The 17,860-nt window shown below is 34.4% G+C and overlaps 2 protein-coding genes across 2 annotated transcripts; one reads left to right on the forward strand and one right to left on the reverse strand.

Moving 5' to 3' along the window:
- Positions 1-6,491: 6,491 nt before the first annotated feature.
- On the forward strand, positions 6,492-8,125 carry LOC116007600 (probable sarcosine oxidase). Its single transcript, XM_031248318.1, has one exon. The coding sequence runs from the start codon at positions 6,772-6,774 to the stop codon at positions 8,023-8,025; it is 1,254 nt and encodes a 417-aa protein (XP_031104178.1). The 5' UTR covers positions 6,492-6,771; the 3' UTR covers positions 8,026-8,125.
- A 2,134-nt stretch (positions 8,126-10,259) lies between these two features.
- On the reverse strand, positions 10,260-17,216 carry LOC116006452 (protein DEFECTIVE IN EXINE FORMATION 1). Its single transcript, XM_031246816.1, has 13 exons — positions 16,838-17,216; positions 16,325-16,435; positions 14,508-14,590; positions 14,095-14,212; positions 13,756-13,913; positions 13,008-13,579; positions 12,857-12,927; positions 12,361-12,617; positions 11,897-12,078; positions 11,538-11,821; positions 11,302-11,419; positions 11,043-11,225; positions 10,260-10,937 (listed from the first exon to the last, which is right to left on the reverse strand). The coding sequence occupies exons 1-13, from the start codon at positions 16,966-16,968 to the stop codon at positions 10,620-10,622; spliced, it is 2,586 nt and encodes an 861-aa protein (XP_031102676.1). The 5' UTR covers positions 16,969-17,216; the 3' UTR covers positions 10,260-10,619.
- Positions 17,217-17,860: the final 644 nt, after the last annotated feature.

Here is a 17,860-nt window from a genome sequence, read left to right on the forward strand (position 1 = left end):
CGAATTTTGTTTTTCACTTAAATTTAATTTTTTTATATATAAATAAAATTAATATATAAGAATATATTATTTAAAAGCTGTAATTGAAAATTTTTAAATGAAACACTATTGGTTTTCTTTAATTGTTTTAAATATATATATATTGGTCAATTGTAAATATATAAACTTAATATTGCATGTTTATAAAATTACCCGTGCAAGTTCATCACAAATTATTCAAATGACGCATCCTAATGAGAACGGGCGCCCATAACAGAAATAAGAACGAATCGCAGTCGTCCACGTGTCCAGATCAACGAATCATATGTAATTTTAAAAAAACGACGTGGTAGCATTTTCATAAATAACTCGAACTTTGGTGCAAGTAAATGTGTTTAAGTGTAAATAGTTGGTGCACATTTGCAAGTAAAAAGATGCAAGTAAAATCACTTACAAGCTAAGTGCACCTATTTGCACTTACAAGTGTAAGTAATTTACCTTGTTAACATTCGTGCACCTAGGTGCAACTAATTATACCGTTAGGTGCAACTAGTTATAACGTTAGGTGAACTTAGTATTGATGCTCAGTGTACATTTTACTTACACTTGTAATACATTTTACATGCACTTGTAATACTATTGACATAGAAAATTTCATAAGTTTGATTATTTTTAATATTATTAAATTTGAATATATTTAGATAATATTGATATTATCTAATTTGTTTAATTAGATAATATCAAAAGAGTTTGAACCTACAAAACTCTTCTATCCTACAATTATAAATAGGACATCTCATTTTCTATGTAATTATCCTAAGAAAATCATAGAAATAGCTTTGTTGAAGCATCTAGAAGGTAATGCCTCCTAACATGAATCCTATTTCTTTATTTTGTATTTATTTGTTCATGTGTTTGTTCCACTTTGATGTCGTTTGCTTAGCTTATTGTTGATCTCCTTATGCTAGTGCCTAGTTTTGTGATTGCATATTGCGTGACATAACCCCCAATTTTCAATGAAACTCACACCCGTACACTCACCGTCACTCATTTTTGCTACAATCAGGTCTACTAGCTTGGAGAAGAAGTCTTGGAGAAGAAAATAAAGCAAATGAGGCAAAATCGTATGACAGGGACGGATGCCCCGAGTAGAGCGCGTGAAGGAGTGCACTTCTTCTTCTTCTTCTTTTGTCAATTTCTGTTTTCATTTCTTTTTCCTTTTTTTTTCTCTTCCCTATTTTCTTCTCTCTCATACATGTATCCTAAAATATGAACAAAAAACTCATACTAGTATGGATGCTCTTGGAGCGCAGCATCACCATTTGTGTGTGTGTGTGTGTGTTTTTTTTTTTTTTTTTTTTTTTTTTTTTTGTGGAGCCAAACATGTGGTGAAGAAAACAGAGTATAAGGGAGAGAAATTTGTGTATCTCTAGCAAGAAGTGTTTTTTTTTTGGGTCCATCTAAAAAATTAAAATATCAAATTCTAACTACACGCAGTATATGCTCCCAGTCGGGCACTTAAACCTCATTTTTTTAAAACAAATTTTTTTCCTTCACTTTCTCCCTCTTACATGTCTGAAAAAACCTGCAAAAAACCTAAACTAATGTGAGCAATCCTATTTAAGCATTTTTTTGGGGGGGTTTTGCATACTTATGGACTTGATTTTCCACAAATGGGAGACATGGTTTTTGGAGAGTTTGTTCTCCTGCAAAACTTGGTCATGTTTTGCAGGAGAGAGAAAGAAAAAAAAAAGGTGGAAAAGGGGGAGAGAGAAGAGAAGCGCGGTTTGAGCTCCGGGTTGCACGCCCACACGTGCCCACTTGGACAATTCAGAGTGACCGATGGCTGACCGTCACTCTGAATAAGTCTGTGTTTATTTATTTATTTTTTAAAAAAATTACTCAGTTTATTTATTTAATTTTTAAATGTAATATTGTTATTAAATTTATATTTATAAATTAAATTAAATTTTTATAATCATCAATAATATTATTATTAAATTTATAATTATCAATAACATAGCTATCAAATTTATAATTATAATTGAAATTAAAACTTTTAGAATAATAATAAATACAGAAAATTACCTTCTGCAAGTTGGTTTTAGAAATTCGAAGGTAGGCAGATATATACTTCATTATTTTACTACACTCATCATACAAACTCTGTCTATGTTCTTGTGTACGTGGATGATATAATTGGAACCTCCATGGAGAGTCCTTGTGATTATGGTGAGTCCACAAGTTTGTGCTTTTGGTGTTCTGCTCGCCTTTTACGCATTGCGTTTGCTTGTGGCGTTTGGTGAGACAACTGCAAATCTGACATGTACGTACTGAGTACTGACCCATTTGAATTTTGAATAGTAGACTCTATTACAATATAATATATATTTATACATACTTTCTTAACTTATTATAGAAAAAAAAAGTCAATATTTCATCAAAATTTGAACATGTAACCTACCATTTAGAAGATACATAATTATACCGCTCGCCTACATGTCTTTAATGTTAAAAGAGTCACAGTTATACCACTTGACCACGAGATCTTTGGTATCAATCAATTATTTATACCTGGCAATCTGGCGTTGTCGTAACACGTGATATATGACACAGATACACGTCAACAGATAACATCAATGAAGATATTTATTGTGAACCGCCACCATAACTAAAGTTGCACTTTGTATGGCTTATAGTAACTTTGAGTTTGAAAACGTCAGAGTTTAATTTTCTTCATTGCAACAAATTGTCTTAGATGGTATCTTTGATCAAGTTGCATTAAGTCTAGTCATTATCATCATACCACGTAATGTTTTTTTTTTTTTTTAAATCATCATACCTCGTAATATTTTATTTATGAATTGATTTAGATTACCTCTAAACAATAAAATACATAAATAGTAATTAAAGTGATAAGATTTTATGCGTGTTTGAAAAAATTGCGGACAATAGTGAAATGATGATCATATACTTTTCCATAAAATATATAATTAATATTTTGCATTAAATAAATGTATTTTTATTTATAATATATAATAACTTTAATATATTTATTATAAGCAGATGGCTTCAGCCTATTTATAAGGGTTTGTTTGATGTTTGGAGCACTGACGCACTGTATTGCCTCAAATTCAAGAATAGAGATGCCAATTAGGGTTGTTCGCCCCAGGTCATTTAGCTTATTGATTTTGGGTTAAATAGGCTGATTTGTATTAGGCTAAAAAGCTTTAGCACTATTCCTAAAATCTTGGACCATCAATTTTTTTTTCCAAATAGATTTAATAAAAATTTCTTACATTTTAAAATTAACATTGTAAATTTTTAATTTGAATGAACTAGCAAAATTATTTTAATACATCTAAATTTAAAAATCGTTCAATTAAATTTTCAATTTCAAATTCCAATTCAAAAACATATTGCAATAGTAGTTATGGTGGATGACTGTTTGCATCTCACTGACAGTTTGGAAGAAGTTTCCTTCGCCCATGTCTTGAGAGAAGGAAACAAGTACACAGATTTTCTTGCTAATCTTGGTCTTAGCAGGGAGTGGGAGACTTCAAATTCCCCCCAGAGGAGATATTGCGGCTCCTTGCGAGCGATGTGGAAGGTGGCGCTTCTCGTAGAGCTCGGTAGTGCTTAGGCTTAACCTCTCGTAATTCAAAAAAAAAAAAAAAAAAAAGACAAGCAAATTACAATCATGAGTCCCCTTTAATTTAATTATTAGGTAAATTATTATGGAGGATCTATTTATTTGAAATTTATTCAATCCTGCTTTAGTGGCAAAAAAAGTGTAACTCAGATCATTGCAAAAACGTATATTCTTTTTCATTATTTTAAATCTCCACAAACCAAAGAGCCAATGAATTTTCAACAACTAAAACACAATCAAGTATTGTAATCCCACTAACTGCCATAAACTACTACATATGTATAAAGTTAAAGTCAACATAGTTAGAATAATTTAAATATAGATGACATGTGGTGATTTTCTCATATGGGAGGCCATGAAATCGAGCCTCAGTGGAGGCGTTGATACTACAATGTAATAAAGTCAGTTGTATTTAAAAAAAAAAAGAATAATTTAAATATAAAATTAGTATTAATTTATAGAATACACCACTTTATTATAATAATAATATGAAGTTAAAATAATTAATAAAAAGAAAATGTACACATTTGATCATCAAGCTACAAAGTAATAATATGCTTAGTCTCTATAAGAAATCATCACTTTTAGCTCTCAAATGGTTAATAAAGTGACAATTTTGATCCATTCACTAATGATTTTATAATTAACAATTATTATGTTGACACTATTATGTTTGTCAACGCCACAAAGTGAGTGAGAAATCATCTTGACTCTAGTAATGTAATTATTATTTAATTATTTTATTTGTAGCCTTTTTATTTTGATGAAAGTATAATATTTTTAATGCAAAAAAATACATTTACATTTGTTCTTAAAAGTATTGTCATTTTCTTTATAAGTAACAAATATTTTATTCCTAATTAGTATTACATTTGTTAAGCTAGTATAAGTATTACCTTTATATATTGACCCGACCAATCTCACAAATAAAAATTTGTGAGACGGTGTCACACAAGTGTAACCCTTATTTTTATCACAAATTTAGATTAATTAGAATTATTATTTTAAATTAAAAATGAAAATGAACACATAAAACGGGGCCAAAGGGACCACTATGTATGATGTTCCATTGTACCCTACGTTAAAATCAAAAGACTAATTTGGGCAGGATTAGTAAGTCGAAAGTACACAACACTTGAAAGAACGTGACATAAAACTCCACTTTCTGGCGATTCCAATTTCCACCTTGTTTCATGTCTTAAATTATGAACCGTTCATCACTTCTTTATCATTATTTTCGTGAGTTGTCATTTTCCACTACCTGTCTTGCAACGTGCAACACCCTCCGCCCTCTTATCTGTACTAATTTTATTACTTTTTTTTTTTTAGACTAATTTTATTACTTATTTCGTCTCATTTTATATGCTTGATTCAACTAACAAAGTTTGACTGGAGCTATTTGTAATGGCAAAAACTTGTGTGAGACCGTCTCACCATGAGATGGGTCGGGTCGGGTCAATATGCAAATGTAACACTTATATGTACAAATGTCATGCTTATATGCTCAAATGTAATACTAATTATGAATAAAATTTTTGTTACTTTTAAGGGAAAATACAATACTTTTACATTTCGATTTAAAAGTATTACATTTTTCCTCAAAAGTATTATATTTGTCCTTATAAATAACGGGAACTTGTCAACATTACTTATTATGAAAAATATATTACTTTTTCTCTTATAAGTAACAAAAATTGTATTCTTGATTAGTGTTATATTTGAGCATATAAGTATGACATTTGCACATATAAGTATGACATTTACATGGTGCTTTGATCCGACCCGTCTCACGAATAAAGATCCGTGAGACGGCCTCACACAAGTGTGACCCATTTGTAATTTAATTTTTTATAATATTATGTTTAGTATTGTTATATAAAATTTATATATTTAAAAATTATATTAAAAGTACTATTAAATACACAATATATCAAATTTTAAAATAATTAAAAAATTTAAAGAAAATAAACCAAAAAGGGAAAGAAAGATGTGTTTAACTTATAAATAGTAAATATGACAAGTAAAATGGGGAGTACATCTCACTGCAAAAGAAAAATAATGTATTATCATTTTTTATTCTCATACTTATATTTTTTATAAAACATTATTTACGAGAGTGCATGATGAAAATAACTTATCATTACTTGCCTTGTCAAGAGTAGAAATTAGGAATACATGCATATAGTAAAACTCACTGGAAAATTAGCTATACAAAAATTGGCATAACTGTAACATAATGATAGGAGTGAGCAACATTTAGAAACAAGGACCATGTTTAAAGAATCCTTAGAATGATCATTTAATGATTGCTATTGAGAATTAAACTTGTAATATTGTGGTTACCAAATCAAAAATTTGATCAACTTGGTTGAATTTTCCCTATTTCCTTTGTAATTTAGTAGTAGTTAATAAGGAGAGATAATTATATATAGGGTAATAAGTATTTTTGTAAAAATAGGTAATATGAGAAAGTAAAAGAGTTTAATTTCATTTTTTGTCTTATATTTATAGGTGATAGTCTATTTTAATCTTTTATATCATAACATCCACATTTGGTTATAATATTATTGTGACATGTCCATTTTTAATATTCTATCAACAAAAGAGTTTTAATGGGGTTAAATATAAAGGCGTTTTAATCTTCAATTACGATTTAAAAAAAATAAACATACAAATATAGTAAAGTCAACTTAATTTGGAATTAACTCGAAAGTGTTATAAAAGTGATTGCCGCCTATAAATTTATGATAAAAAATCGAATTAACTCGAAAGTAAAATATTAAAGTGAGATTCTTGCATTAAATATTGAGATAACAGTTTAACACAGAAGTAACTGTTACTCCGAATTTCTCATGCATATCACCCCCATCGTTCTGCTATTTAGGAGAGTCTCTGTTACTTTCTTCTCAAACCCAGTTTCTTCTGCAATATAATGTAGTGTTGAAGCTTACAAATTGGTATCTATAAGTCTATATAACAGATTCCATCTTGTCAAACCCTTCCTCTATAGTCTGAGAACAATATTTTTCAACTTTTCATTGCATCAGCTCTGACCCGAAACTCTCTGCAAGATTCAATTTTATCGGCTGATCTGAGATTCTATATATAGATTCATATCCATCTAATTCTTATCTGAAGAGATGGAAAAAATGGAATTTGATGTGATAGTTGTAGGAGGAGGAATAATGGGCAGCTGCGCAGCTTATCAGTTAGCCAAACGCGGCCTTAGGACCCTCCTCCTAGAGCAATTCGATTTCTTGCACCACCGCGGCTCCTCCCATGGCGAATCCAGAACTATCCGCGCAACCTACCCGGAGGAATATTATGCCAAGATGGTCTTGGCCGCCGAGGCTCTGTGGCGCGAAGCCGAAGCCGAGATTGGCTACAAGGTCTTCTTCAAGACCCGGCAGTTGGACATGGGACCGGCTGACAACGCGGCTTTGCAAGCCGTCGTTTCCAGCTGCCGGAAGGTTTCCATTCCGGTACGGGTTTTGGATCCGAAACGGGTCGTGGAGGAGTTTGGGGGCCGTTTTCGGTTACCGGAGAATTGGGTGGGCGTTGTGACTGAGCACGGCGGCGTCATTAAGCCGACTAAAGCCGTTTCCATGTTCCAAGCGCTGGCTGTCAAACACGGCGCGACTCTGAGAGACCATGTGGAGGTTAACGGCGTGGAGAGAGATAGCCTGACGGGTGGCATTTCCGTTACCGCGAAAAGCGGGGAGAGATTCTCGGGGAAAAAGTGCGTTATCACGGTCGGCGCGTGGGTGCGAAAATTGGTTACCGAGATCACCGGTTCCCGGGTTGTCCTTCCGGTTCAACCGCTGGAAACCAACGTCTCCTACTGGAGAATCAAAGAGGGGCACGAACGAGATTTCACCATCGCAAACGGCTTCCCATCGTTCGCCAGCTACGGCGAGCCGTACGTGTACGGAACGCCGCCGCTTGAGTTCCCGGGATTGATCAAGGTCGGCTGGCACGGCGGGCGCGAATGCGAAGCCGAAGGGCGCACCTTTGCGCCGCTGGCTAGCTCTATACCTTCGTTGAAGCAATGGATAGAAGGCCGATTCGGGGGCCTAGTCGACTCGTCGGCGCCGGTGATTTCGCAATCGTGCATGTATTCAATGACGCCGGACGAGGACTACGTGATCGATTTTCTGGGCGGGGAGTTGGGCAAGGATGTGGTGGTCGGCGGCGGATTCTCCGGGCACGGGTTCAAAATGGGGCCCTTAGTGGGGCAGATATTGGCGGATCTTGTCTGGAGTGGATCTTCAAGGGGCCCACATGACTTGGCACACTTCAGGATAGATAGGTTCAAGGAGAACGATAAGGGAAACGTGAAGGATTTTGCGGATCAAGTTAATCGCAAGGCAGATTTTATCATGGGACGATTATAAACATTTAATTACTGTAATGGAAGAGATTTGGGCTTCCTTCAAATAAAATTTGTATTCAAATCTTATTATTATTATTATTATTATTATTATTATTATTAAATGGATGCAATCAATTATAGGTAGCTACTGCATCAATGATCAAACGATCATATCGACGAAAACAGAATCATTTGTTGCAATAAAAAATATATAATATCTTCTTAATTTATTAGATTGTTATTATTTTATTATGTACCATTGCACTTCACGTTTTATTGGACTAAAGCACACTAAACTCCAATTTGAACAAGCAACATTCTTGATTAACGTTTTTAGCTACATAAAATAAATTTCTTAGGTATTAATTTTTTTTTTTTTATATATTTCACATCGACTCCACAAGATATGGTAAAGTAATATTTAGTTAAGATCATCAAGTGAATGTAGATGTTTTTCAAGATACTAGCTTGGTCAGGCCTATTATGGTATTGTGATTATTGATGAGCATGAAAACTTTGTGGTGGCGAAGAATGGATCTTTGAGATATATGATAGACACCCATTTGGCTGAGGCGCTTGCCAGATCATTTGTATAATTTGATAAATGGCACATTGCAGGTTGTTCCCTCATATGGGAGTTTCTAGTCAAAGCTCATTTCTTTTGCTCATCTCTTCTAGGTTTTTTTTTTTTTTTTTGGAAACTTTTCCTAAATAAGAACCTGATTTTCCTAAGCAACCCACTTCTTTAGAAATATAAAAGTTCAAAAGATAACTCGTTTGAAATATGTCTTTTGACACCCAAAAATTAACTACTCTGAAAACAAATCAGACCTTTAAAACTCTTTGGAAAACCAAGCAAATGACCAACATTCTTGGCCAATAAAATTAATAAAATCCCTACCAATTTTTATAACACCAAAATATTATTTAAGTTTCTATTAGCATATTACTATACAAATGCCCAATAGCCCAACCTTTAAAAAAAATCTAATTTCATGTTGAATAGTATTATAAAATAACTATAATATAAAAATGAGTAGAAGAAATATTACAACCTAGTGGGGTAGCTTAAGTGGCAAATGAGTTCTTTTTGTGGAGAGGAATTTTGAAAGAATTTGGGTTCAATTCCCACAAGTGACGATTCCCGTGGATAGACGCACAGTACGTAATATGGCATCTTTATTAGTCCTAATTTATATAGGAAGGTGAGATGGAGAGCAATGGCCAATGGGGACAAAATAAGATACAAGAAAGAGGGCCAATAAACTGATAATTTTCTGCAATCTGATCAACTCTTACTGTACTGTTCTACAGGCGAGTCAAACTCTAACCTAATCATGGTTTCTCCCCCTTCTTCACATCGAGAAAATTAGAGAGATTTCTGAGAGCAACCATCCACCCTTTCGACCCAACACCCACCTATCTTTATTTGTCTTTTCTTCATTTCCCAAACTACATAGTTGGTGGAATAGATCCTCTTACCCTGTTTTTATATCAATTTTTCTAGTCAACTGCGTTAAAATTAATGTATGCTTTGCTCAGATTCCAGTATATGATCACCCCTTATCAATTGTGGTGCTAGGGATCAAAATTCATTTGGGTTTTGCATAAAGATCTGATCTTTATCAGAAATATTGAGGTTTGGTGAAGGAGGCATGAATTTCAGGAGCATGGAGGAGTTTTGGGGTTTCTACATGAGCCAGCACACCAAGGCAGCAACAAGGCGGTGGCATTTTACAGGCACACTGTGTAGTATACTGTGGTTGATATATTCGGTGGTGTTCAATTGGTGGTGTGTGGTTTTTGTGCCTGTTTTTGGGTATGGCTTAGCATGGTACAGTCATTTCTTTGTAGAGGGAAACATGCCTGCAACTTTTGGGCACCCATATTGGTCTCTGCTGTGTGATTTCAAGATGTTTGGATTGATGCTCACTGGCCAGATGGATAGAGAGATTAAGAGGCTTGGTAAGAGGCCTGTCTTGCAACCTTATTGATCCTTTTTGCCTCTCAAGAATTGTATGTTGATATTGTTTTGCTTTCTGTTCTTAGTTCCATTCTCTGTATTCTTATGGGTGCTGCTGCTTTAGTTCTTCTCTGAAATGGACAAAGTTTATGATACATTTTTTTGTTGCTCAAAATCACATAGAATCACAGTCAAACACAAGTTAATTATGGAACCTAGTAACCCCAGCGACATTATTAACATATTATCCTTCAGATGAGACAATAAAACCTTTTAACAAGGAGAATGGATTACGAAAATAAATTGTGGCAACCAAAATTCAGGTGTCTCTGTATATATCTCAGTGGCCTTAAAAATAATTTTATCAAACGGTGACATTCACATTGGAGACTTTTGACATCTCATAATGTTACATGTTTGGCCTTACTGTAATCAAAACTCAGTTACAGGGTTTGTTCAAGCTAACATGTCCCTCTGTAGTAGGGATTGTCACGGTTTAGTATCCCTCCCAAAACATCCATGACATTTTCTCTAAGGTTCAATTTTAAACTGGTGTTGCTACAAGGATCTCGGCTCGACGTCTCTGTCAGGGACTCACTGCTTCACTTTCTGTTATCTACTATTGCAACTTTGTCAACTTTCTTATGAACACATCACAAATCAGTGTTTCGTGAAAATGATGGCAATGGCATTGCTTCCTGTGGACGAAGAATGACTAGCACTGCGAACATCCCAAGCATCGGAAGTACAAGAAGCCATTTCAAGAGTTTGTAATAATACATATGGAATGTGATGGAGAAGTCATCTGAGAAATAGAGTCCATTCTTGTCAACCATCTCCACCACTACTGTCCCACCAGTCCTGACCCCCACTGTTGGAAGCTTAATCCGGTGTTTCCCAGGAGTCTCAATTATCTGGTTGTGCTTTATTGTCCTCTCCCCTTGATAATTTCCAGGAACCAACAAGTTTACCTGTTTTAGAAGGATCAGACAGGAATAAGAGATTTTATCCATAGGCTAGATAAGTGAATGGTATCTGAGCATATAAATTTCCAGCATCACTAAATAGAATCTTACCGTGACATTATATGGAGCTTGAGACCCAGATGGAACTCTGTGTTTATCTACAATCTCTATTTCAACCCAGAAGTTCTTGCCTTCTTCATCACGGAAGGCTCTGGATGATGGAGTAACATATATACCTTCACGATTATAACGGTATGCAGCATTGTTTCTACCCTGGTTAGGTGATCTCCAAGCCTGGAAATGCGTAATATCAAATATCAATTATCAACAGTAAAACACAGTCAATTCATAGAACAAAATGTCAACCTACTTTGAGGGGATGATGTGGAGAAGGAGTTGAGAAGCAGAAGACATTTCCATTCATTGTTGTCACAATGAGATCAAGGTCATCTCCTCCGTCGACATTATCTGCCAGGACCATGCTGTATCTGTTATTATAAGAAAAGAACAAATGACATCATTCTGACATTAAAACAGAAGTATACTAGAAGCTATAAAAATCACAAAAACAAAAACAAAAAATTTGGATACTTGAGATTAACTTACGAAGTTTCTCCAATATCCACAACATCAGCACATGATGTTTGCCCATCTATTAGATACAAATATCCATCAAATGATGTAGTAACAATTGTAAGTCCCTTCTTCTTCTCTCCTCTCTTGCTCAAGTCGACTAGAAGAACTTGACTCATCACCCTACCATGAGTTCTATAGGGATAAGGCCGCACAATTGACCCATCCTTGCCACTCAAGACATATATATTGCCTGAAAGTGTTGGAACAACAACATCTGTGTTTCCATCTCCGTCCACATCACCTATTGTGGGACCCTAAGGAAAATAACTTGTCAAGAATAATATATTAAAAAAGAATGCAAATTCAAGAGATGAGATGCTGCATATCACCTGGGGAATGAGGCTCTTGAGATGCCTTTCCCATATTTCTTTGCCTTGTGCAGTCCATGCAGCTACATTTCCATGTGTATCAGTTGTCACTAGCTCAATCTTGCCATCATCATTGATATCAGCAGCAACTACTGACCCTTGGATTTCAGCCATTTCAAGAGGAAAATTCTCCCTCACTTTGCCTAATATGAGAAGTCATCTCTTATACAATGACAGCGGTGACAAGAATAATAATAATAATGATGCCAAAATGATTTGAATATGGAATTGACTAGAACTATATTCCTAATTCACCGCTGTTTGAAACATAAGAATGGAATCCACAAGACAAAAGAAAAGGGAAAACAATAAACTTTACTTGCAGATTGTTTTATTAGAGATCCATCCCTAATCTTTAAAAAAGAAGGTTATGACATGTAGCTGATTAAAAGATCTTGAAAACTAAAAGATAGACAATCAATTACCCTTGTGATCCAAGACATAAAACAAGCCGTAGGAAGTTCCAACCAGGATATCCAGATTTCCATCACCATCCAAATCAACTACTGTAGGGGAAGAGTATATGTAGGCACGGAAGTTTCCAGTATCAGTACTCAGATCCAGCTGTGTACTCCATTTAACCTGCTTAGTATCCAGATTGAAAACAACAATGCCACCAGCAACATACTTTCCAATTTCGATACCTCCAAGTTCCTTCAAATGTTCAGGATTGTCATAATATCTGTGAAATTAAAACGAATCTGGTGAAATTTGTTCATGTGAGATACACAAGGTATAAAAACTCATAAAGGTATCATGTATTTCAATCAAATGCTTTGTAAAGCCAAGGAGGTGTATAGCACAGAGAAATATCTGCTACTCAGATAAACTATACAGAAAATACATAATTATATTGGGGACGCTTGGATTTAAACCCGCAACCCTAGCTATCAACATATATTTGAGGGAAAAGTATATTACTCGTGGTCAAAGAAGTATGACACTGCAACAACCAGTTCTGACACGCCATCCTTATCAATGTCTGCTATAACCTGAAGTTTTTCAATGTTAGTTAATCATATAATATAGTAATATAAGCAACTGAGTAAAATTTCAATTCTATCAGACTCACAGGAGTACACAAAACATGTGCATCGACATTCACATAATTTTCCATTTTTTCATGTTCTTCTTCTGTCCACTCCTCATCTCCCCACATGTTCTCATCAACATAATCATCATAATCATAATTATACTCATCAGCCAGTTCATCATTATCCCGGAATAATTCAAATGATGAATCAGCATCTGTGTCCAGACCACCTTCATTTTCCACAGTTGCAGCATGAACACCCTGGTCACCTGCCTTTTCTTCAAGAAGCCTTCTCCTATTGTCAGCCTTCCCAACATTGGTAATTGTCTCATTTGAAGAACCTGGGACAGCATTGGTAATGTTCCTTGACAAATTAGTTTCAGTATCTGTTTGATTATCTCTTCTCTCGCTTTGGTTTTCCACTTTCTCTGCATTCAATGTGTCATTGGAAACTCCAGTTGGCAAAGAAATTGAGTCATTGCCAAGATGAGCTTCATTATGTGTAGACACATTTTCATGGTGAGCTTCTTTGGGTGTAAAATTCACCTCAGGATGAACTTCTGTAGTGGTGTGAGAACTGTTTGCACCATGAGTCACGCTTATGTTTTGTCCTATAGAGGTTTGGAAATTAATGATATATTATACTAAGGGACAAAAACAGTGATAAGAATGTGAATTCAATACATCAACTCTCAAAGAAAGTGATTATTGCAGACAATTGGTGCCTTGAGACAAGTATTTGCAAGAATAACTTGGGTGGGGGGAAAGAGAGAGGAGCAAAACTTACGGGCTAGTGACTCAATGAGGGCCTCCTGGATGAGCTGGTCATCATGAACATCTGGATGAGAGCGATCTACAGGGTCCGGATTTAAACCCACATACCAATTCTGTTTAACTCTTAGCCGCGGAATCACTAATTTATCAGACATCATGTAGCCAGAGACCCTATTTAAAAGTATAAATAAATAAATAAGATAACACAGAAAAAGCAAGTCCAAGAGAAACCATAAGATGTCAAACAATTAAGTTATACTCTGTACACACACACACACACACAAAAAGGGAAGGGGAAGGGGGAGGGAGAGAACATTTGGGGAGAGGGGGAATGAGAGATATAGAGTATTACCTGAAAAAGAGAACCTCACCATTGTATGTGGCCAAGCCTATCTCTCGTACACCATCCTTGTCAATGTCATACTGGAAAGGGCTAGAATGTACAGTTGATTGATGGAAAGCTGGCCATCCTGATGAATATTGCCAAAAAGAAAATGAACCAAACAAACAAATTTAGGAATTCACTAAATTTGCTTCATAATTAGACTGGATCTTAAGTGTCATTCTTTGGCATGCATTATTTTTCATTCACTTTCAATTTACAATATCAAAATAAGAAATTTTAGCATTTCACAATTCCAGCAAGAGTTTAGGCAAACTTTTAACTGTACTCATAATTTATGTTCACAGGTTTGTTTAGTTTATTCTAGCCAGTCAAGCCTGCTTGTCTAAACCTTACAGCCAGCTCAAAAATATAAGTTTTACCTGGGACTTTATCTCCATCAGAACCTTCAAGAACTTCCAAGTAATGAACAAAAGAAGGAACTACCACTTCAAGCTTCCCATCACTAAGAAAAAAACTCATTATTTTCATGATTAATTCATAAAGGAACATTAATAGGAGAGAACAAATAACAAAAACTAGTCATTGATATACACAACTCATAGCCACAGGGAGTAAACACATCCTGTAAAATTCACTCATAAATAATAAATATGATACAGAGTAATAATCTTCTGTAAAATAGATTTTTTACTGTCCACTACAATTCGGGATTCAATGTTGAAAAGAAAAACCAAAGAAAGACAAATTCATTTGTCTCATTTGGACATGACAGGAATTCATCAAAGGAAATAACTTTTATCTTTTTCTGGGATAATAAATTAAACAAACAAAAATAACTATGAAATTGAACAGAAACAAAAAATGGTAGAAACCATGATTTCACAAGAGGTTCATTGGCAAACAGGATACTCACCTTTGAACTTCAAACAATTTGAATACTGTTTTTATCAATTTATTCATATTTAAATTATTCATTTTAACCCTGAGCAAAGGTAGAGAACGGAAATCTTCCTAGAAAGCTTCTCCTACAAGATGATCTCTGTTGGCAATCATCACTGATGATGGCCACCCCCCACCAAAACTACACATCTCAGGTGTTCAACAGCTATAAAAAATCATCACTCATAAAATCTAGAGCAACCAATAGAGACAGATACGAAATTGGGAGCCCAGTCCTTTACTCACTTTTGTTTAATCACATTTCCCTCATGTTTTCATGACTTTGTCTTATTGTTTACTTCCATTTATTTCCCCCCATGCTTCTTTCGGTTCCAAAGGTGAGAAAATCCATATTCAGTATCTTCAATTTCTTATGTACTGAATTCCTTGTTTCAAAATTCAAACACAAAAATGATGGTAGTCTTGCAAGCTACTGATAAAATGAATGTCAGGTGTGCAACAGCTACAAAAAGTATTCATGGTTCATTAAATCTAGAGCAAGCAAGAGAGAGATCAGATTGGAAATTGGGCACCCAGTCCCTCTTTCCTCGCTATTTTCCTGTGTCTGTTATTCTCACTTTTGTTTAATCACATTTCGCTCAGTTTTTTAAATTAAAAAAAAAAATTAAAAAAAACTATTGTTTACTTCCATTTCTTTTCATCCATGTTCCATTTGGTTCCAAAAGGTGAGAAATCCACTTATATTTTACACTATTTTTAATTGCTTATGTTTGCCAAAGTCCTTGATTCAGACACAATAATTAACGATCATGCTTTTTTCCTTATGAGTTGCAGATAGAACTAAGCTCATTTTTTATATTTGATTAGTTTATATACTCCGTATTATTTATTGGTTGGCCTTCAAATCATTATCACTTTTAGTTAGGTGAAGAAGGAAGTAACACCATGTATATTTCCTTCTAATAGTGCAATATTATCAACAATATTCATAAAACTCAACTTGTTATTTATAAATTGTCGTAGAATCAATGTCTCTTCAGCCAGGTGAGCCAGGTATAAAAAAAGATTGTAACACCATGCATATTTCCTTCTAGTAATGCTATTTTATCAATGCACTATTCATTAAACAAAACTTGTGTAATACAGCTCAGGGGTTCAATGCGACTTTCAAGTAAACTTTAAATAAAAAAACTTTTGACCATAAAATAGTAGTAGCATAAAAACCAAAAGAAAACAAAAAAGAGAAAATAAGCATCAAGAAGAATCATACAATAAGTACTCCATAGTAGAATGAACACTAGCTACAAATCACCTAAGATCACAGCCATTTATTTACCTGTTTATATCAGCAACCAGCGGCGAAGCATATATGCTAGAACTAACTTCCGTCTGCCATCTTAGCTCCAAATGCTGAGGGCATTGTGTATTCAACAATTCATCCTCGTCTCTACAGACATAAAACTGTGTTAGAGTAGCATAACAAAAGTGAGAATACTTCATTTCCAGATACCTGACAAAACCCAATTTTAGATACAACACAATCAGCACATGATTGTCTATGCATACATGCACATACACAAAGGCTATAGTATTTCTACACGCACTGAGTTATAATTGTGACTTCACCAAATTATCATCAGCTGTTTCACAAGCAACCAAAAAAAAAAAAAAAAATGAAAATGCATCTCAAATTGCCTACAAGTATTATCAAGCAAAATCAACAAATGACAACAGTTGAAATACATAAATCTTACCAATGATACAGTATGAAAATTCATTAATTTCTCCGATTCAATATTTATTAGGAAAGGAAAAAGTAAAATTCAAGGAAAAGTCAAAAGACACTTACATATTGGGATAGCCGAGGGAATCATCATTAGCCTCCCGCTCTCGAAACTTGTTTTTCGTTTCCTCCGAATGCGAAAAACGAAAATCCGAAGATAAAAGGAGAAAAAGGAGAAGAAAAACCCTACCTTTCATTAAGATCGATGGAATTGAAATTGCTCAAACTTCAGATACTGAAATTTAAAAAGACGAAATTACGAAATGGCGGATTGGAAATCAATGCCCTAGGCCTAAGGTTTATAAGAGACTGTAAACATTAAGCCCTGTGGCCTATGGGGTTTCGTATCGGGGATCTGCGAACGACGGAACTTGCGAAGACTGAAACGAGCTCCAAGCAGCTGAATTTGGTGTTACAGAAGAATGTCTTTATTTTTTATGGCCCCATTATTTTCTTCATATTTTATTTTTACCCCCAGGAAGATTTTTTTGTTAAATCAGGGGAAGAAATTCTGAAAATTGTGACCAAGACGGAAACTTCATACCGTGTTTGGATGCATGGAATCCATCCATGGAAAATAGGGTTGAAATTTTTTAATTTTCTTCTCTTTTTTTTTTTTTTTTTTGCATAAAAAAAATTATGAGAAAATAATTTCTCTATTCCTTCAAATATTTTCCTCTTTATAACAAAAAGAAAATGAGGAAATTTAATAATTTTATATCTCTGAGCATATATACCTACCTTCTCAATATATGCCCTATATATATATAAGTACATCAAATAAGGGTTAAGAAAAAGAAAAGTTATGAAAAACTAGAGTCATATAGTCAAGATTGTATTCTTAGAAGTATCAAAATCACTCAATTAGTTGTGTTGTATGATTGACTAGTCACAAAATACACATTCTAGGGCTAACAAGTGAGGAAGACAAATTCATGTACCGTGACTCACATTGCAAGATAGAATATTAACATATTATCTAAAATTGAACCTGGGTATAGTAAGAATGAACAGTAAAATTTGTCATCATAAATCTTTTCTCCTCCTTCCTCTTGCGTGAGGATTTCATCTCCCTCCTTCCTCATCAAC

Source organism: Ipomoea triloba, chromosome 15 (assembly GCF_003576645.1).
Source record: "Ipomoea triloba cultivar NCNSP0323 chromosome 15, ASM357664v1".
NCBI lineage: Eukaryota > Viridiplantae > Streptophyta > Magnoliopsida > Solanales > Convolvulaceae > Ipomoea > Ipomoea triloba.